General features: G+C 44.3%; 1 protein-coding gene across 1 annotated transcript; it reads left to right on the top strand.

The window, feature by feature from the left end:
• On the top strand, positions 1 to 26846 carry LOC132888462 (ribonuclease inhibitor-like). Its single transcript, XM_060924508.1, has 7 exons — positions 1 to 1060; positions 1167 to 1423; positions 12302 to 12472; positions 19366 to 19539; positions 25347 to 25520; positions 26049 to 26222; positions 26651 to 26846. Exons 1-7 carry the CDS (start codon positions 821 to 823, stop codon positions 26844 to 26846), a joined length of 1386 nt encoding a protein of 461 aa, XP_060780491.1. The 5' UTR covers positions 1 to 820.

Here is a 26846-nt window from a genome sequence, read left to right as displayed (position 1 = left end):
TATATATACACACACACACACGTGTGTTGTGGCTATACTGTTATACTTGTACTCATCCATCTTGTAACTGTCCGATAACCTGAAAGCAACACCTCATGAGCACCATCAGTGCCTAATGCATAGTAATATGCATCTTGAAACTGGTTTTGTGTACAGATCTACTGTATGCAAAACAAATGTGGTTTAAATGTACAAAATTTATACAATTTTGATTCACCGTTCAACTTAAGATACAGTAAGTGGGCTTTTCCATCATTGTTTTTTTTTTTATTTTTCATCATTTCTCATTTCTAATCAAAATGATCATTAAAAAACATATATATATATTTTTAAAAAAAAATCTAATTTCACTTACTTTGCGGCGGGAGCACTGGGCACGTCCTCTGCCACCTTATTTAGGGCAGCAGCAGCCGCCTCACCTTTCTCCTGTTCTGCAGTAGGCCTAGTCGAAGTATGAGGACACTTCTGAAAACACTGAAATAGTGTCGTTTGTTTTCGTTTCATGATTTCGCATCAAGGCATCGGGGCGCCGTGGCTCAGTTGACTAATGCCGCTTTTCCACTACCAACGGGGCTGAGCCGTGCCGTGCTGAGTCGAGCTGAGCGGGGCTGTTGGAGTTGCATTTCGACTACAACCGGGCTGAACCGTGCTGGCTGGAAGTGGGTGGACACATTGGGTGGAGCTAGCGAAAGTGGGTGGACACAATGGGTGGTGTTAGCGAAAGTGGGTGGACGTCACGTGATGTCGTTAGGCGGCGCAAACAGTGACATCAGTGAGCTTTTAAGCGGAAGTCTCACGACCCGGCTAGTAAACAATAAACATGGAGGACATGGAGTCGTTAGTGTTGCTGGTCTTGTTGCTGTGGCTTGTTGTCACCGAAAACGCCAACAGATACTGGCAAGAACGCATAGATGAGGCGAGGCGCATAAGGCTTCAGAAAGAGAGGGAACTTCTTCAGTTCCTTCTCAATGACGACGACACAGACGATACGGATGACACAGACGATGAAACAGTTTCTGACACGGAGTACGAGCTCGCCAGCAAGAGACGACGTGTAATGGTAAGCTAACAGTTAAATTTCTTGCTTTTCACCCTGTCTCGTAGAGCGCAACAGCATTGTAAATCGGCGTGAAGTACTAAAATGTGTTGTGTTGTGTGCATTTCAGGCGGTTATTGGAACACGCCGCACTCCTTCAGTGTGGTCGTTCAACCGGACATCTGAGTGGTGGGATACAATTGTGCCCAGTTTCAGTACAGCGCAGTGGATTGAAAACTTCCGGATGTCCGAGGAGACGTTCGATTACCTTTGCAACAAACTGCGTCCAGCTATGAAGTTGCAAGACACGACCTTTCGAAGATGCATGTCTTTAAAAAAGAGGGTGGCTGTTGCGCTTTGGAAGTTTGCTACTGGCTCTGAATACAGGTTGGTTGGGCATCTTTTTGGAGTCAGCATCCCGTCTGTGTGTCGATGTGTGCAAGACTTCTGTGCTGCAGCACAGGCGCTGTTGGTGCCCGAACTAATCCGGTTTCCAAACCAGGAGAAGTTTGCTGAGATGTCAGCATATTATGAGAACAGATGGGGTCTCCCACATTGTGTTGGTGCGATTGATGGGTCTCATATACCCATCATTGCTCCACAAGAATATCACTGTGACTATTTTAACCGCAAAGGCTGGCACTCTATTATCCTGCAAGGTGTTGTTGATGGTAAGGGCCTCTTCTGGAATGTTTTTGCTGGAATGCCAGGGAGCTTGCATGATGCCAGGGTTCTGAGATTGTCAACCATGTGGGAGCTAGCCACCCGAGGAAACCACTTTCCTGCTCGCACCAGGAACATTGGCGGGGTCAATGTCGGGTACTACATCTTAGGAGACTCAGCATACCCGTTGCAGAATTGGCTCCTGAAGCCATTTCAAGACACAGGGCGACTCACTCCAGAACAGCAGACATTCAACCGGAAATTCAGCCGAGGTCGAGTTGCTGTTGAAAATGCCTTTGGCAGACTGAAGGGGAGGTGGCGTTGTCTGCTGAAAAGGAATGACTGTGATCTCTCACTGGTGAGGTCCATGGTGTTGACTTGCTGTGCTCTTCACAACCTATGTGAAAGTCATGGTGAAAAATACAATACAGAGTGGGACCCTGCAGCAGTAGCATTGCCAATGCCAGGTGTTGCAGGGCCACAAGAGGTTGAAGAGGAGGGCAGAGATGTTCGGGAGGGGCTGATGCGTTACTTGACGACAAACAGTTTAATGTGAAGTAACACTTTTTATATATAAAGTTTTTGTTATTGCTGATGATACCGGTGTTGCAGTTTTCCTGCCCTCTCCTCAGTGAAGTTGTCCACCCACTACTTGGGCATGGAAACAGCCCCCTTTTTTTTTAATTTTTTTATGTGCCATCAATCTTTGAATAAAACACCAATGCAATAGATCCATCTGCGTTTTGATTTCAGCTTTTAGTCACATCGCAACATATATTTGGTTTGTCTCATAGTGCAGAATTCACGATACACGAAGAGGCAAATATCAAGTGCACATATGAAGCATTGTTTCATGGTCAAGTTTTCACCAGCTGTAACTGTTGGAGTGTCAGAGTATGTTTACAGACAATGGGCATCCCATGATCTCATAAACCCAAACTATGCTTTTCATATGAAAATGTAAAATGTGAGGGCCCCCCTTTTGTCTACTGAAAATGATGCAAATGACACATTACAGGGACATTAGGCTGGTTCATTGAGTTAATCTAAAATCCACAGAAATCAGGATAACAGATGAAGCAAATACATGGAGTATGTAGACAAAAATAAATTAAGCAGAATAACTAGGCCTATAAAGTTAATAAAACAGACAGGAAAAAATATAAATAAATTAAAGCTAAATAAAAAATAACCTCAGCAATGCAGATGTTTTAACCCTGGAGTCAGGTCACCTGAGGTCAAGTGTGAGCCCCCCCCCCTTTTTTTTGTCTGCTGAAAATGATGCAAATGACACATTACAGGGACATTAGGCTGGTTCATTGTGAGTTAATCTAAAATCCACAGAAATCAGGATAACAGATGAAGAAAGTACATGGATGTATGTAGACAAAAATAAATAAAGCAGAATAACTTGATATCAAGTGCACATATGAAGCATTGTTTCCATGGTCAAGTTTTCACCAGCTGTAACTGTTGGAGTGCCAGAGTATGTTTACAGACAATGAGCATCCCATGATCTCATAAACCCAAACACAGGTGTAGGTCTCAATTACTTGTATGTACAGGCAATCTTGGTCATTCAATATCTCATCTCATCTCATTATCTCTAGCCGCTTTATCCTTCTACAGGGTCGCAGGCAAGCTGGAGCCTATCCCAGCTGACTACGGGCGAAAGGCGGGGTACACCCTGGACAAGTCGCCAGGTCATCACAGGGCTGACACATAGACACAGACAACCATTCACACTCACATTCACACCTACGGTCAATTTAGAGTCACCAGTTAACCTAACCTGCATGTCTTTGGACTGTGGGGGAAACCGGAGCACCCGGAGGAAACCCACGCGGACACAGGGAGAACATGCAAACTCCACACAGAAAGGCCCTCGCCGGCCCCGGGGCTCGAACCCAGGACCTTCTTGCTGTGAGGCGACAGCGCTAACCACTACACCACCGTGCCGCCGTCATTCAATATTTTTATGTAATAACTAATCCTTCCACATCTTCAATTCTGATTGACTCGGTGCCTCTGTGATGGTCTTTTATCATGTCTTTTTATGTTGGCAGTCAAAGCTGCCATTTTCCGGTGCTTATGAGATGCATGTGTAACATGCACATTATCACGTTCTATCTCAATTCAAACAAATACAATGATCTTAAAACATTTTATACAAAAACACTTTTTGTATTTTGTCCCTTGGGCTCATTACAGGGGCCTCATAACCCTATGGTCAGGTCACTGTGGTCAGGTTACCCAGAGTCATGTGAAATGTGAGGGCCCCCCTTTTGTCTACTGAAAATGATGCAAATGACACATTACAGGGACATTAGGCTGGTTCATTGTGAGTTAATCTAAAATCCACAGAAATCACAATAACAGATGAAGTCTGGTCACCTGAGGTCAACTGTGAGTCTAATGAAAATGATGCAAATGACACATTACAGGGACATTAGGCTGGTTCATAGTGAGATTGATAACCCTGAAGTCAGGTCACCTGAGGTCAAGTGAAAACATGATGAAGAAACCTACAATTGGGCTGCTAAAATCATGTCTAGAACAAGAAAAGTTGTTTTATTCTCCAACTTAAGTATGGGTTGAATGTTTGGGGGTTGTAGATGACATTACAGGGTATTAGGCAGGTTCATTGTGAGACTGATAAGGTCAAGCGGTCAGGTCACCTGGGGTCCCCCCATTAAGTAATGGATAGTTCAATGCAATATTCAGAAACCTGTTGTCAGGTTAGCTGGGTTCATTGCCACATTATGAACCAGGTCAATACATTTATTACACAAGGCATTTTGTTTTTTTCTGTAAAACAACTGTTTATTAAAACTCTCACCAGTGACCATAACATGTGCAATTAAAAATATGGTGCAAAATTTAAGTGATTCAAATGACAAACATACAATGACAAAAAAACAACGACGATGGTAAATAGTGCAAACTATGTACATGGGCATGAACTATATACAAGTGCGTTGTGCAATGGTCAGTGGACTATGCATTGTGCAAAGTCAGTAGTCAGGGATCAGGGAACCCAGAGTCAGGGGTTTGTGGTGCGTGTAGCAGCCATTGCCTGTGCCATCCGGTCCAGCACCCCGAGTAGTGCTTGCCCAAAGGCTTCAGACTGAGCTGCCTGGTGGCTTCGTGCGGCGAATTCTAACTCCCTCGCAGCACGGGAGTCTTCCAGCATCAGCTCAAAGAGGCGTTCCCGATGGGCCTCATGCCGGGCCTCACGCTGTTCTCGCTGGGCCACACGCTGCGCCTCATGGCGTTCGCGCTGGGCCTCTGAGGACGCCTGCAGCTCACGCAGTAGAGTGCCCTGTTCCTGGAACAAGCTCCTTTTCCTCCTTCCTAAACAATGGAGAAATTCAAAGAGAAACATATAAATGGGGGGCAGTAGACATTTTTCATGCAGTGATTCCTTTGCAACCAGTGAGACCATACCAAACATATAATGTAGGCTGGCCAGCTCACTTTTGTTAGAGATTACAATGCTGTATGTCTTCATGTTATGCCTGATTTTCTACAGGAGTGGCAGAGTGTTTCTGGTGGTGTGACTGAGTTTGATTTGAGTACCCAGAACTATTGTGACCACTTGTGAAGCAGCTACTGTTGAAATGCGTTGTGTTGCAACCCAGAATACAAGTCAATGGAATTGTACACGTAAAGTTATTCAGGCAATTCGTTGTGACAACAAGACAAGATGTATGTTTAGATTGCACATACCAGCGTGAGGACGTGGAGCGCTCACAGCCAGCACTTGCGGTTCCGACGCCGGTGTCGAAACTCCTGCAGGCGTGAAGTCCGCAGACAGGGAGGGAGTAACGTTTTCGGACTGTTCCGAAGTAGGCGCCAGTTCTGAGGTGGATGCCAGTTCCGAGGCGGACTCCTCCTCAACCAAGTCTTTGGGGGGAGAAAAAAAGGTGTATGAAAATAAGGCAGAGCAAAAGACACACATGTAGTTCTCACATGGCAACACTGCAATACTGCTTGGTATGTACTATCCTATGCATTCGTTGTTGTGTTAAAAACCACACCAGCGTGTCCCATACTAAAAAGAACAGTAAAGAACTTATAAGAATTTACCACTGTCTTATAGTAAATCCTTATAAGGATTTATAAATAATATATGCCATGTATGATTTACTCCTGAAAGTGGCCCCTTTTGCATTTTCCTCATACAAATTTTTTATGAAAATCTAGTATGTATGAAGTGAACATTGTGCATGGTTTTTACAGATAATGGGTATGATGAATTACACCGTCTTTGTATGCTTCATGTAATGGTTGTAGTTTTAAATTATATTTTACAGTTTAAAATGTATATGCCTTTTATATGTAAATCCACACAAACATATATGTTTTTGTTTGAATTGTGGATGTATCGTAAAGGTATTCTATGATGGCTCTCTACGTTTTTTATATGTCAACATTACATTGACAGTAATTGGTTGACATTTTAAAAACATAGATAAATCTGAACAATTCATACAAAAAAAACTCTTCTATTTTTACATTTATAGTTATTGATCAACATATAAAAACATCTATAAACCTAAAGAAGTCATACAATAAACCTGTCTTTTTCAGTAGGTTGACATATAAAAAACATAGAGAACCATCATAGAATACCTTTACGATACATCCACAATTCAAACAAAAACATATATGTTTGTGTGGATTTACATATAAAAGGCATATACATTTTAAACTGTAAAATATAATTTAAAACTACAAACATTACATGAAGCATACAAAGACGGTGTAATTCATCATACCCATTATCTGTAAAAACCATGCACAATGTTCACTTCACACATACTAGATTTTCATAAAAAATTTGTATGAGGAAAATGCAAAAGGGGCCACTTTCAGGAGTAAATCATACATGGCATATATTATTTATAAATCCTTATAAGGATTTACGACTAAAGACAGTGGTAAATTCTTATAAGTTCTTTACTGTTCTTTTTCGTATGGGGTAACAGCTATTGCTAACTCAAATGGCAGAGCAAAAGACACACGCGTAGTTCACACATCACAACACTGCAATACTGCTTGGTATGTAGTATCCTATGCATTTGTTGTTAAAGTGTTTAAAACCGCACCAAGTCTAGCAGCTATTGGTAACTCAAAAATAATTGAAACGTGACTTACCATTATCTATCGCCTCCAAAAAAGACATTGCGGTGTCAAGACCCGTGTCCCTCTGGTTCGCCGGACAGTGGCCGTAGATAGCGTCCATCTGGTCGTACCATTTCCACCGCTTTCGGCTGGCCCCACTTCGTCCGTTGTGGTCCTTCACTTGCCTATATTCACTTTTTAGTTTCTTCAGTTTATCCCGGCACTGAACCACGGTGCGGGGATAACCGTGTTCCGACATCAGCCGGGATATCTCCTGGAACACCCTCTCATTGCGCGTAGCACCGTCGAGATTTTTCTGGATATGCCCCTCAGCCACAACACAGAGAAACGTCTGTGTCTCCACGATGGACCACTGGCTGGCCTTTCCTCGCTTGTGTTGGTCTTCCATCTTCTTTTCTTGTTAATCTTCTTCGTAATTCTTCTTCTTCCGAGTTTACGGTGTTTACAGATGGTGGTTGTTTATTTTACAGATCCCAGCGTGCTCGCGGGGCGTGTGTGGGCGTGTGAGGACACTCCTCCTCACCAATCAGTGCACAGGGGAGTGTCTGCTCACGCCCCTAGCCCCACTCAGCACGGTTTGGCTCGCTTCAGCCCTACCCCAAAACGGTGCGAGTTCTGGGTGCCCAGTAGGGCTGAAGCGAGCTGAGTCGTGCTGGTTTTTGGTAGTCGAAACGCGAGCCGTGTCGGGCTGAAGCGAGCTGAAGCGAGCCGAAAAAGGGTAGTGGAAAAGGGCCATAAGGCGCCGTACCATAAATCCGGGGACCCGGGTTGGATTCCGACCCGAGGTCATTTCCCGATCCCTCCCCGTCTCTCTCCCGCTCATTTCCTGTCTCTACACTGTCCTATCCAATAAAGGGGAAAAAAAGCCCAAAAAAATATTTAAAAAAAAAAAAAGGCAACAGGCATCAAACTACGTAGCTTCGTACGACCTGTATGCTTTCCCCTCTATTCTGACCTCATTTGACTGGCTACATACACGACAAGTGCAACAGTTGGAAGGGTCAATTCTCTGCTCTTGGATCAACTCGCAACGCCTTGAGTGCTGAGTCAGGCTCTGTCAGCGTCTTCTTAATGAAGCCCATAGGATTTGAATTGAATAGGCGCTTGTAGCGCTAAAGCGCGTTTGGTGGACACAGGCATCTAGGAATGGAACTGTGGAACATTCATCTGACAATGTTGACGTTGGTTTGGCCAGTTCAAATAACGAATATATTTTTCGGTAGGCGTATGCGCATACGCAAATCACTGAGCTCTTCAGTGAGTATACGGAAATTGCTGAGCTTTTCCAGTGGGCATACGGCGTATACCTGCGTATCATGTAGACTACACCACTGGGTGAAATGTATCATTTTTTTAAAAACCGCGGTAGAAATGAAAAATGGACAGACATCAATTGAGTGGTTGTGCGAAGAGAAAATTAAAAAAAGAGAAAGACTCCAGGCGTGTAGCTGCAATTAAAAATGTTCCAGTGTTAGATCGGTTTTTTTTTTTATAAAAACATCGACAACTGCTGTCACTCCCAGCGCTGAAGCCGGGGAGGAGGAGGGGATGTGCAAAGCCACTTTAAGCCAGGTAGAGATCAGTTCACACCATGGGGACGAGAAGGAAGACAAGGATGTTATGGATGTCAACCCAGCGCAGCCGACGCCAGTAGAACACTTCTCTATTTCAGCTGATCCTGCGCTATGGGGAGAACATGTCAAGGTTCATACAGAACAGATACTCTTTGAATTGATACACATATGTACATTGTACATCTGAATATGCCGTACTGGATGTTATTTGAATTTATATTTCGAATTGAGACATTTGAATATGTTGCCTAGATCGATGTTATTTTAATTGATACACATTTTGAATTAACACATTTGAATATGCTGTATTGTATATAGATGGATGCTGTTTAAATTGCTGATACCGTTTGACTTGATACACATTTTGAATTGAGATATTTGAATATGGATAGAATAGAGTATGGATGCTTTGAAGGTTTTTATTGAGACATACAAATATATGCTGCTCATTTTTGAATAAGACATTTCAGTACGCCTACATGCATATCGTTGGTTGTTTTCAGTGAATTTGATGGGCTGATGTAGCCTACTGTACTTAATACATTTTCAATGAGGAAGAATGACCTTGTTTATGTGGACTATTGTTTATGTATATGCTGCTATTTTTGACAGCAAAGGGCAAGGTTTGTGAGTGCGTGCAGGAGGTTACTGAACGCGTGCGCGCAGGGTGGTGGTGGGGGGGCACTTGAGGTATAGTGCCCAGGGGCACCGCATTGGCTTAATATGGCAGTGCTGCAGGTAGTTGGGTTTGGTTCTGTGTTTCCCTCAGCCCGAATGAACGAACGTTAGCTAGCCTAATGCTAATCGCGATTGCTAACTCTTAGCATTTAAGCATTACAGTAGAGGGAACTGGTCTGTATGTGGTTGCTGAGGGAAGGATATACCAAGACACGATTGTTCTTTAAAGTGTTATGTGTCACACTATTTCTGTATCTATTTTATTGTTATTCCCTGTTGAGTGAGAAATGTAAATTGAATGGCAAGAATATAAGCGAGACACATGCTGTTCCGTGGTGGGAACGTTACAAATGCGCGTGCAGGCACCCACACACACACTCACTCCGCACCCACACACACACTCACTCCGCGCACACACACACACACACACACACACTCACTCCGCACACACACACTCACTCCGCACACACACACTCACTCCGCACACACACACTCACTCCGCACACACACACTCACTCCGCACCCACACACACACTCACTCCGCACACACACACACTCACTCCGCGCACACACACTCACTCCGCGCACACACACACACACACACACACTCACTCCGCGCACCCACACACACACTCACTCCGCACCCACACACACACTCACTCCGCACCCACACACACACTCACTCCGCACACACACACACACACTCACTCCGCACACACACACTCACTCCGCACACACACACTCACTCCGCACACACACACTCACTCCGCACCCACACACACACTCACTCCGCACACACACACACACTCACTCCGCGCACACACACTCACTCCGCGCACACACACTCACTCCGCGCACACACACACACACACACACACTCACTCCGCGCACCCACACACACACTCACTCCGCACCCACACACACACTCACTCCGCACCCACACACACACTCACTCCGCACCCACACACACACTCACTCCGCACCCACACACACACTCACTCACTCACTCCGCACCCACACACACACTCACTCACTCCGCACCCACACACACACTCACTCACTCCGCACCCACACACACACACACTAGATCTTCTCCCAGTAGACACTAAGATTGATCTGCATGTTTACTATGTAGAGAGAGACATGATTATTGATTGAAATGCAGACTGTTATTGTTGATGTAAGATGTTGAATTTGGTTACTGGCGAAATACTTCCTTTTAATGGAATACATGTCCATAGAGAGTGAATGCACACACAGTATTTTGTCTATAGAGGGATCCTGCATGACGTCACCGCGCCGCGAGATTTCGGTAGTCGCCATATTGGAAGACCAAGTACACATCTATGCAAGTACATACATACATAAAACAAACTACACCTGAAATGTAGCCAGGGCCGGTTCTGCCCTAATCTGGACCCGGGTGCAACATCGCACAACCCCCCCCCCCAAAAAAAAAAAACACACCAGTCTAAATCAGGACAACCAGTGTTCGAACTACGGGGGTACTCGGGGGATCCGAGATCCCCTGAAACGGACAAGAGATCCCTTGAAAACGTGATTTGGGAAATGTTGGGGGGGGTCTCTAAAATATTGGCAAAATGATGTTTATTGACATAGCAATCGTGTGTAACGGGAAGCATTTCCATATCTGAAGTGTTGTGTTTACATCAAAGATAAAATAAACCGATATGACAACGACTGCTGCTGCCAGGTTGGTTGTTGAGTAGCCTGACTTTTTTTTTTTTCTTGCGTGTGGTATCATTGTTGACGCGAGGTTGTTTTTTGAACATGCCAATGCGGACACGATTTCCCCTGATGAGTTATGACTTCAGATGCGATGCGTGTGTGGAGTCCGCGTGATATGTGCGTAAGATAGGCTTCTCGTGTGTTTGGAGATCCGCGCTCCGAGACAAGCGCAAGCACCCCCCCAGGGAAAAAAAGGGACCCCCCGAAAATATCGGCATAGTTCGAACACTGAGGATAACTATCACATAACTATAAACATTTTATATCAACTATTTTAACTAAATGGGCTATAATAAATAAGCCTGCAGGCAGCCACGGCGGGCTGCCTCAGAAAAGTAACCATTTGTCCTACCTTAACTCGTTTTGCTTTTTCTGCCTCCTTTTTTGTATTTTTGACCCTGCGTTTATTTTCTTTCCTTTTCTGAAAAACCGATTTGTGTCCAGACATTTTGTTCTGCTACCAACGAACTAACTCGTCAGGTCTCGTCTCTCGAGTCCGCGATGAAGGGCAACAATTGATACATTTTTACAAACAGCCAATAAACAGCCAATAGGGAGGTTGCAACGTTCAGGCTCTCCTTTGCTCACAGACACTCAGTAATGCACTTATTCTCTGTCTCCTGGCAGAAAGCTCCTTGGTTTGCTTGTGTCTCAATCACAGCTGGTATTCTGTAGAAAGACTTCTTTTCACCTTTCCCATCAGCTTTGTTGGAACACCCTAACACCGCACAAAAGTTTACCATTGTAGGTTTATGATGAATCAAGTGCCTTGTGGGTTTAAATTCCGTGCGCTGCCGTTATTTCCCCCTAATCACGAGTTTGTTGGTCTTCCAATATGGCGCAGGGTTTGTTTACTTCCGGTTTCCGGTGACGTCAGTGGGAAGGGTCTATAGTAAGGGACCAGAACGTGGCATATGATCAGTTGTATGTTAAGTAACACCTATGTTATTATTTACAGTTAGTATGGAATCCAATATGAAAGAGCTGACATCAGAACGAAGTGTTGTCAATGAATGAATGTCCGTGAATGAGAGCGCTATCTGACCTGCTGCATCTTTGTGTATTCCCAACAGATGATATTTCATTAAATATGTTACTCCAGACCACAGTGTCATTTTTTGGGACCCGTAACACTCACAAAATACACTGAATTATCAGTCTAGTGATTGGCATAAGGTCCAAATAAGTCAGAAAAAGGCAGCATGCAGCTTCAATAAGTGTGTGTGTGTGTGTGTGTGTGTGTGTGTGTGTGTGTGTGTGTGTGTGTGTGTGTGTGTGTGTGTGTGTGTGTGTGTGTGTTTTCTGGGGGGCAATGTAACCACTGAACAATACTCCCTTAGTGTACATGAGAACACTTGGATAAAAGGAAATCAGAATTTAAAAAAAAAATTCACCTCAGGTCTCTTTTCTTTTTTTCTGTCCTGATGGACTAAATGCCGTTTCCTTTCTGCAGACTGAGGAACAGCGTCAGTGAGAAATCCTGCACTGCTTTGGCTTCAGCTCTCTGTACAAATCCATCACACATCAGAGAGCTGGATCTGAGTGAGTGTAAACTGGGAGACTCAGGAGTGGAGAAGCTCTGTGATCTACTGAAGAAACACGAGTGTAAACTGGAGACACTGCGGTGAGTAACTCAGTGATGAAACACACTAAGTTTTATAATAATGCAGAACAAGGGCGCCTGCTAGTGGGGGGACTGGTGAAGATAAACTGCCCTTTAGGTGTGAATGAGTGTGTAAAAGTGTGTGTGCATGGAGCCCTGCAATGGACGGTACATTAAAGAAAACCATCCTGTAATTCAACACAAGTTTTCTGACAGTAACACACACTGGCTCAGCACTAGTAAACAGATGTAAACAGCTGTAAACATCTGTCAGCACTAATACTGAACAGACGGTGAAAACTTGGTTTAAAAACTGTCGTTATTTTTCACAGTTTTAAAAGAGGCTAATATTACCCAAAATAATATTTACATTTTATTTACATTTACTTCATCATTCCATCCTTTACACTTCTATCTTACAAATAAGAAAAGTCACAGCAGCTCACAAAAATACACTGAATTATCAGTCTAGTGATTGGCGTTGTTAACTTTCAGATATAAGACATACAGTTTTGCATGTTTATGATTTTTGTTGTGTTTAATTAAGAGTGATGAACGGTAAGAGTGATGAAAGATGGAAATGGAAATGTGCTGACAAACAAAGAGAGTGTATTAAGAAGGTGGAAAGAGTACTTTGAGGATTTATGAAATGAGGAGAATCCAAGAGAGAAAAGGTCAGATTCGTTGGAGACGGCAAATCAGGAAGCAGAGTCGGTTAGTAAGGATGAGGTGAGGGCAGCCATGAAAAGAATGAAGACTGGGAAAGCAGTCGGACCAGATGGTATCCCGATTGAGGCTTGGAGATGTTTGGGTGAGACGGCTGTGGAGTTCCTAACGAGATTGTTTAATAAGATCTTGGAGAATGAGAAAATGCTGAATGAATGGAGAAAGAGTGTGCTTGTCCCAATATACAAGAATAAGGGAGATGTACAGAGCTGCAGTAATTACAGAGGGATGGCGGCGCGCACACACGCAGCGGCTCCTCTCTGTCCCGACAGAACGGTGTTTTCGTGTTGTTTGTGTTTTAAAACAGTGTGTATCTGTTCGTCTTTGTCGCGTCCATTAGTTTCAAGGCGCACATACTCCCGTGAGTTTCTGCTCGACAGCCACAATCCCACCAAAAGGCACGTGAAAACAAGTGCCACACCCTCCAGCAGAGCCACCGCGATACCACCGGGCAAAATCACTCGGAACACCACGCCATGGATCCACAAAGCGAGCACAGATGCACCGTCACGCCGAGTGCTGGTATGTCCCAAACCGCCTGCACAGCCGCCATGACGCCACCGAGCAACATTGCTCCGAACATCACGCCAAGCCCTAAATCAGTAATAATAGTTATGAATAATAACAATTATTATAATTTTATTATTAATAATAATATATTGTTTATAATAATAATCATAATAATAAATAGAATTACACCATAATTTAATTCCTAGCATATAAAAAAATTACATGCTTGAATTTTTCAGATTTTTCTATTCCATTCAGATTTCTTTTTTGCAGTTTGTTGTAAATATCTACCACATATTACAGTATCAGTAGACATTTTATATTTTGGTTCGAGGAATGAGATGCGACCTTTGACCTGGATGTTCATGTGGTTTCAGTGTCGATTGCCTGTTGACATTTATGGGTAAACGACAAAACTAGAAATTAATACAAACAGCAATGAATGATTAACAAAATGTCTCTCGTCTTCTTCCGCTTATCCAGGACCGGGTCGCGGAGGCAGCAGTCTAAGCATGGAAGCCCAAACTTCCCTTTCCCCAGACACCTCGGCCAGCTCCTCGGGAAGAACACCGAGGCGTTCCCAGGCCAGCCGAGAGACATAGTCCCTCCAGCGTGTCCTGGGTCTTCCCCGGGGCCTCCTCCCGGGGGGACATGCCTGGAACACCTCCCCAGGGAGGCATCCAGGAGGCATCCGAAAAAGATGCCCGAGCCACCTCAGCTGGTTCCTCTCGATGTGGAGGAGCAGCGGCTCTACTCCGAGCTCCTCCCGAGTGACTGTGCTTCTCACCCTATCTCTAAGGGAGCGCCCAGCCACCCTGCGAAGGAAACTCATTTCAGCCGCTTGTATCCGCGATCTTGTTCTTTCTGTCATTACCCAAAGCTCATGACCATAGGTGAGAGTCGGAACGTAGATCGACCGGTAAATTGAGAGCTTCGCCTTTTGGCTCAGCTCCTTCTTCACCACGACGGACCGGTAAAGCGACCGCATCACTGCGGAGGCTGCACCGATCCGCCTGTCGATCTCATGCTCCATCCTTCCCTCACTCGTGAACAAGATCCCGAGATACTTAAACTCCTCCACTTGAGGCAGGACTTCTCCACCAACCTGGAGAGGGCAAGCCACCCTTTTCCGGTCGAGAACCATGGCCTCGGACTTGGAGGTGCTGATTCTCATCCCAGCCGCTTCACACTCGACTGCAAACCGCCCCAGTGCATGCTGAAGGTCCTGGTTTGAAGAAGCCAACAGGACAACATCATCTGCAAAAAGCAGAGATAAAATCCTGTGGTTCCCAAACAGGATTCCTTCCGGCCCCTGGCTGCGCCTAGAAATTCTGTCCATAAAAATTATGAACAGAACCGGTGACAAAGGGCAGCCCTGACGGAGTCCAACATGCACTGGGAACAGGTCTGACTTACTGCCGGCAATGCGAACCAGACTCCTGCTCCGTTCGTACAGGGACCGGACAGCCCTTAGCAAAGAGCCCCGAACCCCATACTCCCGAAGCACCCCCCACAGAATACCACGGGGGACACGGTCGAATGCCTTCTCCAGATCCACAAAGCACATGTGGACTAGTTGGGCAAACTCCCATGAACCCTCGAGCACCCTATGAAGGGTATAGAGCTGGTCCAGTGTTCCGCGACCAGGACGAAAACCGCATTGTTCCTCCTGGATCCGAGGTTCGACTATTGGTCGAATTCTCCTCTCCAGTACCCTGGAGTAAACTTTCCCTGGGAGGCTGAGAAGTGTGATTCCCCTATAATTGGAGCACACTCTCCGGTCCCCTTTCTTAAAAAGAGGGACCACCACCCCAGTCTGCCACTCCAGAGGCACTGTCCCCGACCGCCACGCGATGTTGCAGAGGCGTGTCAACCAAGACAGCCCCACAACATCCAGAGACTTGAGATACTCAGGGCGGATCTCATCCACCCCCAGTGCCTTGCCACCGAGGAGCTTGCAAACCACCTCAGTGACTTTGGCTTGGGTAATGGACGAGTCCACCTCTGAGTCATCAGCCTCAGTCTCCTCAGTGGAAGACATGATGGTGGGATTGAGGAGATCCTCAAAGTATTCCTTCCACCGCCCGACAATGTCCCCAGTCGAGGTCAACAGCTCCCCACCCGCACTGTAAACAGTGTTGGCAGAGTACTGCTTCCCCCTCCTGAGGCGCCGGACGGTTTGCCAGAATTTCTTCGAGGCCGACCGACCGATAGTCCTTCTCCATGGCCTCCCCGAACTCCTCCCAGTTCCGAGTTTTTGCCTCCGCAACTGCCCGAGCTGCAGCACGCCTGGCCTGCCGATACCCGTCGGCTGCCTCAGGAGTCCCGGAGGTCAACATGGCCCGATAGGACTCCTTCTTCAGCTTGACGGCATCCCTTACTTCCGGTGTCCACCACCGGGTTCGGGGATTGCCGCCACGACAGGCACCGGAGACTTTGCGGCCACAGCTCCGAACAGCTGCATCCACAATGGAGGTAGAGAACATGGTCCACTCAGACTCAATGTCCCCCGCCTCCCTCGGAAGCTGGGAAAAGCTCTCCTGGAGGTGGGAGTTAAAGACCTCCCCAACAGAGTGCTCGGCCAGACGTTCCCAGCAGACCCTCACCATACGTTTGGGCCTGCCAGGTCTGTCCAGCTTCCTCCTCCGCCAGCGGATCCAACTCACCACCAGGTGGTGATCAGTTGACAACTCAGCCCCTCTCTTCACCCGAGTGTCCAAGACATAGGGTCGGAGATCAGATGACACGACTACAAAGTCGATCATCGACCTCCGACCTAAGGTGTCCTGGTGCCACGTGCACTTATGGACACCCCTATGCTCGAACATGGTGTTCGTTATGGACAAACTGTGACTAGCACAGAAGTCCAATAACAAAACACCACTTGGGTTCAGATCGGGGAGGCCGTTCCTCCCAACCACGCCCCTCCAGGTGTCACTGTCATCGCCCACGTGAGCATTGAAGTCCCCCAGTAGCACAATGGAGTCCCCAGTCTGAGCACCCCTCAGTACCTCTCCCAGGGACTCCAAGAAGGCTGGATACTCTATACTGCTATTTGGCCCGTAGGCACAAACAACAGCAAGAGCCCTCTCCCCAATCCGAAGGCGCAGAGAGGCGACCCTCTCGTTCACTGGGGTAAACTCCAACACATGGCGGCTGAGCTGGGGAGCTATAAGGAAGCCCACACCAGCCCGCCGCCGCTCACCACGGGTGACTCCAGAGAAGTGGAGAGTCCAGCCCCTCTCGAGGAGCTGGGTTCCAGAGCACAAGCTGTGCGTGGAGGTGAGCCCGACTATCTCTAGCCGGTACCTCTCAACCTCCCGCACAAGCTCAGGCTCCTTCCCCCCCAGCGACGTGACATTCCATGTCCCAACAGCCAGCCGCTGTGTCCGGGGATCAGGTCGTCGAGGCCCCTGCCTTCGACTGCCACCCAATCCACACTGCACCAAACCCCTACTGCTACCTCTGTGGGTGGTGAACCCACAGGAGGTCGGGCCCACGTCACCTCTTCAGGCTGAGCCCGGCCGGGCCCCATGGGCAAAGGCCCGGCCACCAAGCGCTCGCATACGAGCCCCAACCCCGGGCCTGGCTCCAGGGTGGGGCCCCAGCTGCGTCCTACCGGGCGACGTCACGGTCCTGGATTTTTTCTCCATAGGGTTTTTTTTGGTGAACTGCTCTTGGTCTGGCCTGTCACCTAGGACCTGTCTGCCTTGGGAAACCCTAACAGGGGCATAATGCCCCCGACAACATAGCTCCTAGGATCATTCAAGCACACAAACCCCTCCACCACAATAAGGTGGCAGTTCTAGGAGGGGATTAACAAAATGTGATCTACGAAAATCCTGAGAAAGTGGAACAGAAAGATTTTCTGACGCAGGTTAAACATTATCAGTTCATTTGTTTACAAACATGAGAATTACTTCCTCATTTACGTAAACACCGACATCCATATATTTATATAAAAGATATTTTGTCCTAAATATAAGTCTATGGAAAACAAATTTTAAATAAAACCTGTTTTGTTAGCTTAATACCACATACTGATTATTTTCTAAAAATATTCATCTGGATGTCAATAATTGTGGAACAGTGTCACCTGATCTGATACACGAAGTAATCAGGAATCAACTCTCTTTTTTTTTTTTTTTTCCAGTGGAAGTTTGAGGAATTATTCATGCACAATTTACGTATTGAAAGTCTTTTCTACTTTTGCGACGGCCAAAAGATCGTTAAGGTGTCGATAATTGTAGCCGCCGCTCCAGTCTGATACTGTGCTGAGTTACATGTACTTGTCAGGGTGCAGGCACTTATGGATGCAGTTGCAGGGGAGAGCAGGTGCATCGCGAACTGTGAACAAATCCAAATCGGGAAACTGGAAACGTAGTCAGGGACGAGCAAGAGTCAGTCCATCGGTGAACAGGATATCACAGATAAGGCGAGAGGACGAAGTCGGAAGTAAACGTAAACAGAGTTCAATAACGGGAAGTCAGGCAGATAGTCAAACGGCTCAGTAAAGTCAGGCACAGGGACACAGAACAAGACTTCGCAAATACTGAGAGTGAGAGCTGAGCTTATATGGAGAAGGTGATAGCAGGTAGACTGGAGACAGGTGATGTTGTTAGAACTCTGGTGACGAGGGTCGCTGTGGATCTTGGGAAGTGTAGTCCAGAGCGGCCATGTGTGGAGGCTGCTCTGAACTCAGGTTTTCAGCGCCGTTACTGACAGTACTCCTAAAAAAGTGTCCAGTCCCAACATCTGATACCATGTGATGTAAGTTGTAGCACTAATGAAAAGATTAACAGGAAATGACTGTTCTTGATGCACTAAAATGATGAACGCTCAAAGCAAATCAGATTGAAAACCATTAAATATCAGGAGGCAGAGCTATCACATCTTCCTACAATACAAGTAACGCAATAAAAACATCTTTATTGTGTATAAACAGTGTATTAAATAGAGAGGACGGCTGAGCTGAGCACACAGAGCAGTATTGGCGAGTAGATCATTAAAAATGAGCACAAGCCGCTGGGAATTGAACACATACAAAGATATTCTGAGTCTGGAGTATTAACGTGAGCGGGCCGAATAAATACCGTGTGTGAATTACTAATACACTGAGTACTGAGACACACACTTCCTTTTGTCAGGGTCGATACCTTGCTAGAGAGTCATGGTTCAGTTCTCCCTCACGCTATCGATTAAATATACTGTTTAATCATCAAAACTCATCAGGAGTTCATTCTGAACAGGATATGACAGCAACCAGCACAGAGTGAAACAGTCGTGACGCTGTGGCCGTGGTAATGCCGTGAATATTCTGTGTACAGCAGTGATTTTCTGTCTTACAGCACAAACAGTTTTGTGTTTGTGTTCATGAAGGGCTCAGTGTTTTATGAGTTCCTCTGATATTTTCAGCTTTCCGGTGGGGATGGGTCAGGATTTTCAAATATTCACATCGTCATTAAAATATAAAAAATTGAATAGTTTATGTCATCATTGTCTTTCAAAATATATTTCCCTTGTTTTTACTAGTACCAGGTAAAGTTAACATTCAATCTCTCTCTCTCTCTCTCTCTCTCTCTCTGTTCGTTCGCATGTTGGGGGGTGTTGGTGGTGAATCATTCTTTAAAGAATGGTCGAATAGTATTTTTGTTTGAAATGTCTCTCTCTCCTTTCAGGCTCAGTGATTGTAACCTGACAGAGAGAAGCTGCTCAGCTTTACACACAGTTCTCAGCTCTGAATCCTCCAAACTGACTGAGGTGGATCTGAGCAGTAACCATCTGGAGGACTCAGGAGTGAAGCAGCTTTGTGTTGGACTGGAGAGTCCAAACTGTAAACTGGAGAAACTGAGGTGAGTTCATCTCTCCTATTGGGTCGACTTGATCTGAAGAATTGCTCATTGCAACTGATACACAAAGAATAAAGAGCTAAATAATTACAGAAATGTTTATTTTTAGATCTGTATACATTAGTGCATCTCAAACAATTAGAATATCGTGAAAAAGTTCATTTTCACCGATATTCACTGAGCCTGTGACTCATTGTTTTATTGTAAAATACATCTGATTTTTTTTTTTTTTTAAATATTGGAAAAAAAAGTATTTCAAACTTCAAAAGCGACAAGTAAATGTAATAACTTTGCAGTGCAGACTTGTTTCACTTATTTAAGCCGAGTCACATAAAATACTTTGTTTTGAAATCGATAAAATAAATCACAATTCCACCTTACCTTTGAATAGTTTTAGACCAAACTGCGTGTCATCTTTAGTGCTTTTAGGAACAGCATTTTCTTTCATCATTTGTAATTCTTCCTCACTTACAGTGACAAAGTCTATTATTGCAGGTCTATTATTGCTTACATGAGCTCAAACAATTCTGACATAACAGCCTCTCAAGTCAAGAAAGTCAAGACTCTCCAGATAAAGTGGCGCCTGGAGGGTCTCATATTAATGCGCATTGTAACACCTTCAATGCTAACACACTGCACCTCAGAAATCATGCAAAAGAGCTTGCATCAAGAATGCAAGAACACAAGATTGACATGTTTGGTATCCAGGAGCATAGGAGAGTCCACCCAAGTGAAGAGCTTAAGTTTGAAGTAGTTGAAGATTTTCACCGAGTCACATCTGTATGGAGAGAAATAATCACAAATTCATCCCAAGGAGGGGTTGGACTAATGCTCAGCATTAGAGCGAGAAAGTCCTTCTGAAGCATAACCTCTGTCTGCAACTGTATTTTAGTTACTGAATTTAAAGGGAATCCTGCTTGTACAGTCATACTTTGTTACTGTCCACACTCTGGACTCAGGAGGATAGGTCCACCCTGACTAAAAGCCAACTAGACTATATCATTGTCTGAAGAAAGTGGTGGAACAGTGTAATCAATACTGAGGCTTATAACAGCTTCAGCACCTCGGGCTCAGACCGTTGGGTCATCAGTATGAGTTTTAGGCTCAGCCTACACCAGCCAAAGACAATCCCTGCACCAAAGATTGACTGGAAGGCCTTTGCGGGAGATCCTACACTCCAAGCCCAATATACCATCGAGGTAAGGAATCATTTTGAGGCTCTTGACCTTGAAGAAAGCTCCACTGACTGCTACTCCAGATTTATTGATGCGAACAGAGAGGCAATGAAGCTTTTACCAACTGTTAAAAGCATCAAGAAAGCAAGAGCCTCTGACCACCCTAGCATACAAACAGCGAGGAAGGCAGTCAAAGAATGTCAAGTCAAGTTTATTTGTATAGCGCTTTTAACAATAAACATTGTCGCAAAGCAGCTTTACAGAATTTGAACGACTTAAAACATGAGCTAATTTTATCCCTAATCTATCCCCAATGATGAAGCCTTTGGCGACGGTGGCAATGAAAAACTCCCTCAGACGACACGAGGAAGAAACCTCAAGAGGAACCAGACTCAAAATGGAACCCATCCACATTTGGGCACCAACAGACAACATGACTATAACATTAACAGTTTTAATATGAAGTCAGTTTTGTTGATGTTTTAAACTCTTCACTGATGAAAACTTGAGTGCAAAACTGTTCATGACAACTGCAGTCCTAAAGTTAGCAAGTCAACTGTAGTCCTCAGCCATAAAAGCATTACTGTAAGAGTCCAGAGCGTCCTCCAGGTCTGACTTTCAGCTGTACATATGAGGCCATCCTCCACAGGAGCGATGTGATGAGACTCCAACCAGACACAGGGCACCAGGATGGATCAGGCAGGCCCGAGGAGCAGAAGAGGTTCAGCATCTCGATCTCAGGATTGACATGTAACTCAGAGGGACAGATTTGGGGGGGAGGAGAGAGAGAGAGAAAACACAGGTTGTTAGGTATGCCCAATGTCACCTCAATAAGTAGGAACAGTATACATATTGCACCGAGTACAAGCAGGGACTCCGGCAACTGACTATGACAGCATAACTAAAAGGGGAGAGCCAGAAGGTAACACAGGTATGAGGGAGCCCTGGGACATAAAGCAGCAGCCACTACACCGTCAACAAACTCGAGTGAGGAAGCGAGTGGGGGACTGACAGCATCCATACATCCCAGTTTACCAAAACACTGTCTGAGGATCCTCCAGATCTACACCTTTACCTCATAAACATCATTAACACAAGGCTTGACTAAACAGATATGTTTTCAGCCTAGACTTAAATGCTGAGACTGTGTCAGATTCCCAAACATTACTTGGAAGGCTGTTCCATAACTGTGGGGCTTTGTAAGAAAAGGCTCCGCCCCCGATGTAGCCTTCACTATACGAGGTACCAGCAGATAGCCTGCACCTTTTGATCTAAGTAGGCGTGGCGGGTCATAGAGGAGCAGAAGTTCACTCAGGTACTGTGGTGTGAGACCATTCAGTGCTTTAAAGGTCAACAGTAGTATTTTATAATCAGTAATAAATTTGATTGGGAGCCAATGCAGTGTGGATAAGACAGGGGTGATGTGGTCATATTTTCTAGTTCTAGTAAGGACTCTTGCTGCTGCATTTTGAACTAACTGGAGCTTGTTTATGCACTTCTTGGGACATCCAGACAGTAAGGCATTACAATAATCCAACCTGGAGGTAACGAAAGCATGAACTAGTTTTTCCACGTCATGTAGTGACATTCAATTTCTTATCTTAGCAGTATTTCTGAGATGAAAGAAAGCTATCCGGGTAATGTTATCAATGTGAGTTTCAAATGAAAGACTGGGGTCAATAATCACTCCGAGGTCTTTTACTGCTGCACACGAAGAAACAGAAAGGCCATCCACACTCCACAATCTGAAAAGAGTTTGGACATCCAAGTTATCAAGAGGGTTAAAAGCCAGGATATTCACAGCAGCCATTAAATCCATCCTGCTCTATGGCTAGGAGGTCTGGACCCTGACCACTCCCCTTATGAAGTCCCTGGACAGGTGTTATACAAGAATGCTGAGGGCCATTCACAATATCAACTGGCAGCAACACATCACCAATCAAGAATTGTATGGAGACCTCCCTAGGGTCTCAGAGAAAATAGCAGCAAGGCGACTCAGGCTAGCCGGCCACTGCTTCCAACATCCAGAGATCCCAGTATCTGTAATGGTATTATGGGAGCCCACACATGGCAGAAGGTGCCCTGGGCGGCCACTCAAAACAGTGGTGGATGTCCTTAAAGAAGATGCTGGAGTGGTTGACACCACTGAATTGAGGACCCTAATGATGGATAGAGAGGAGTGGAGAGTCCATTATTACAGTGGTGCTTGAAAGTTTGTGAACCCTTTCTATATTTCTGCATAAATATGACCTAAAACATCATCAGATTTTCACACAAGTCCTAAAAGTAGACAAAGAGAACCCAGTGAAACAAATGAGACAAAAATATTATACTCGGTCATTTATTTAATTATTGAGGAAAATGATCCAATATTACACATCTGTGAGTGGCAAAAGTATGTGAACCTCTAGGATTAGCAGTTAATTTGAAGGTGAAATTAGAATCAGGTGTTTTCAATCGATGGGATGACAATCAGGTGTGAGTGGGCACCCTGTTTTATTTCAAGAACAGGGATCTATCAAAGTCTGATCTTCACAGCACGTTTGTGGAAGTGTGTCATGGCACGAACAAAGATTTCTGAGGACCTCAGAAAAAGCATTGTTGATGCTCATCAGGCTGGAAAAGGTTAGAAAACCATCTCTAAAGAGTTTGGACTCCACCAATCCACAGTCAGACAGACTGTGTACAAATGGAGGAAATCCAAGACCATTGTTACCCTCCCCAGGATTGGTCAACCAACAAAGATCACTCCAAGAGCAAGGCGTGTAATAGTCGGCGAGGTCACAAAGGACCCCAGGGTAACTTCTAAGCAACTGAAGGCCTCTCTCACATTGGCTAATATTCATGAGTCCACCATCAGGAGAACACTGAACAACAACGGTGTGCATGGCAGGGTTGCAAGGAGAAAGCCACTGCTCTCCAAAAAGAACATTGTTGTTCGTCTGCAGTTTGCTAAAGATCATGTGGACAAGCCAGAAGGCTATTGAAAAAAATGTTTTGTGGACAGATGAGACCAAAATAGAACTTTTTGGTTTAAATGAGAAGCGTTATGTTTGGAGAAAGGAAACCACTGCATTCCAGCATAAGAACCTTATCCCATTTGGGCCTGTTTTGATGCATCTGGGCCAGGACGGCTTGTCATCCTTGATGGAACAATGAATTTTGAATTATACCAGCGAATTCTAAAGGAAAACATCAGGACACCTGTCCATGAACTGAATCTCAAGAGAAGGTGGGTCATGCAGCAAGACAACGACCCTAAGCACACAAGTAGTTCTACCAAAGAATGGTTAAAGAAGAATAAAGTTAATGTTTTGGAATGGCCAAGTCAAAGTCCTGACCTTAATCCAATCGAAATGTTGTGGAAGGACCTGAAGCGAGCAGTTCATGTGAGGAAACCCAACAACATCCTAGAGTTGAAGCTGTTTTGTACGGAGGAATGGGCTAAAATTCCTCCAAGCCGGTGTGCAGGACTGATCAACAGTTACCGGAAACATTTAGTTGCAGTTATTGCTGCACAAGGGGGTCACACCAGATACTGAAAGCAAAGGTTCACATACTTTTGCCACTCACAGATATGTAATATTGGATCATTTTCCTCAATAAATAAATGACCAAGTATAATATTTTTGTCTCATTTGTTTCACTGGGTTCTCTTTATCTACTTTTAGGACTTGTGTGAAAATCTGATGATGTTTTAGGTCATATTTATGCAGCAATATAGAAAATTGTAAAGGGTTCACAAACTTTCAGGCACCACTGTATGCCCGACTGAGGTCGATGTTGTAGTAGTATGGTGACAAAGCGATTGGCTGCCATTTTGCCACATCACTCGAGGTGATTATCATTCCAGGTGACTACCTCATGAAGGTGGTTAAGATAATGCGAATAGTGTGCAAAGCATCAAGGTAAATGGTGGCTACTTTAAAGAATCTAAAATATCTCACATTTTGTTTTTTAACACTTTTTATTTTCAACATAATTCCACATATGTTCCATTTGTTATTTCATAATTTTGATGTCTTCAGTATTGTGTTTAATATAATATTATGAATAGAAGTGCCATGTTTTCCAGTGTGCCAAATAGCTTCTTAATTCTATATTGTTTTCTACAATGTTCACCCTTTTTATTCTCGATCCTCTTTGGCAACATTTTACACAGACTTTCAGACTGCAGTATAACAGAGGAAGGATACACTGCTCTGGCTGAAGCTCTGAGACTAAACCCATCATCACACCTGATAGAGCTGGATCTCAGAGGGAACAACCCTGGAGCATCAGGAGTGAAGCTGCTCACTGATTTACTCCAGGATCCAGACTGTAAACTAACAACACTGAGGTGATTCTTCTATAAACTAACACAATTATATAAATATTAAACATAAAGGAATGCTGTACAAAAACTTTGATAGTTTCTTTGAAAAAAAAAAAAAGGATAAAGTTGATAATTGACTGTAATTTATGGTTTATTCGACTGGTCCTAATTATTTCCCAGTGTGTTACAGACATTGGGCACTATCATTTAAATTTAAAGAGAAGTCATCAGGAAATAAGCAAAAGCAGCCACACTGTTCTGGTTAATGTGGGTCTATTATTCTGGAAACACCAAGTACAAAAACATTTTACTGTCTGCAGTTTGTTGAAACGTCCTGCTGCACAAGAGGCCTGTACTTGGCTAAATTCAGTTTTAGATGAAAACCCTTTACTCCTAAAAGAGCTGGATCTGAGCATGAAGGAACCAGGAGACTCAGGGGTGAAGAAGCTCTCAGCTCTACTGGAAGACTCTCACTGTAAATTTCAGAAAATTCGGTAAGTATTTTTATTTATGCATCACTGTCAGCTGAGTTTTACTCACAGAATGTTTTCTAGTGGGACCTGCCATTAAGGATGACCCAAGTATGCACAAATGTATTTTTAATTATAGATTTGTTTTTTGTTTTCTATAAGTACTGACAGAACATAATATATCCTGTGTTTCTCCAAAGAAACCTCATAGTCCTTCTAGAAACACCTGGGTTCTGTTCCATCACTGGAAAGTGTTAAGCTCCTGAAACTAGAAAGGAACAGAAGAGTAGAAATGATCAACACGTTTGACCTTTTCAAATAAATCACTCGATTTAACCACTGAGACATAACAGACAAGACAAATTAAAAGAGGAATAAATGAATAGAATGATGTTAAAAATAACCTCTAATGACCCCTTATGACCCAGATGAACCCAGAATATGGACTTCAGTGCACATGAAAATAAAATGTCTTGTGTTTTCCATAATATCTGCACAATGAAGTATTAAGATTGAGTATAAAGCTCTGTCTACATCATATTTCATATCTAGGCTGAATAAAAGTAATCTGACTGTGGAGAGCTGTTCAGCTTTAGCCAGCGTTCTCAAATTAAAGTCCTGCAGTGTGAGAGAGCTGGACCTGAGCAACAACAGTCTGCAGGATCCAGGAGTCACTCAGCTTTCTGCTGGACTGAAGAATCCACAGTCTCCACTCAGAACACTGAGGTGAAGGAACATCTGAAATGATGTCTAATCCTTCAGTGAAGCATCAATTCAGTATTTTAATCTCTGAGTTTAAACGACTGCAGAATTATGTGCCATTAAAAACGCAGTACATGTTCTACAGACTTTAATGCTGTTAATACATTTCTGAGTCTCCATATTCTCTGTGTCCAAGTCTGGCAAAGAGATCAGGAAAAAAATAACAACTAGAACACAATATAATTAAACAGCATGTTTTAATTAAAAAATAGATTATTAGTTTTATTATATTTAACTAAAAGCTGCTTAAGTGTGTAAAAGTTCTATTCCAATGTAAACATCTAATTGCTGTAATTCTAAGGTAACTGTTAAAGAAAAGAATGAAAATATTGTGTTCTTATTGAACAAATGAGATGCGATCTGTTCATTGTGCTCCTTCTTTCCTTCTGCAGACTGTGTAACTGCAGTGTAGCAGCTGAAGGCTGTGCTGCTTTGGCTGCAGCTCTGGAAGAAAATCCCTCACAGCTCAGAGAGCTGGATCTGAGCGGGAATAAAGCAGGAGACTCAGGAATAAAGCAGATCTCGAACCTCCTACAGAATTCACACTGCCTCCTGGAAACACTCAAGTATGTCAATGTCATTTCTTAA

The sequence above is a fragment of the Neoarius graeffei genome, chromosome 6, assembly GCF_027579695.1.
Source record: "Neoarius graeffei isolate fNeoGra1 chromosome 6, fNeoGra1.pri, whole genome shotgun sequence".
Lineage (NCBI taxonomy): Eukaryota > Metazoa > Chordata > Actinopteri > Siluriformes > Ariidae > Neoarius > Neoarius graeffei.
The sequence above is the reverse complement of the archived record's forward strand: the minus strand, read 5'-3'. Positions and strand labels throughout refer to the sequence as shown.

Bases quoted from the DNA above. Each gene is read 5' to 3' on its own strand.
- LOC132888462 (XM_060924508.1), top strand. From the start codon at position 821: ATGGAGGACATGGAGTCGTTAGTGTTGCTGGTCTTGTTGCTGTGGCTT. The intron at 1,061-1,166 runs GTAAGCTAACAG...TGTGCATTTCAG, and splicing joins GCAAGAGACGACGTGTAATG to GCGGTTATTGGAACACGCCG. The intron at 1,424-12,301 runs GTTGGTTGGGCA...TCCTTTCTGCAG, and splicing joins GCTACTGGCTCTGAATACAG to ACTGAGGAACAGCGTCAGTG.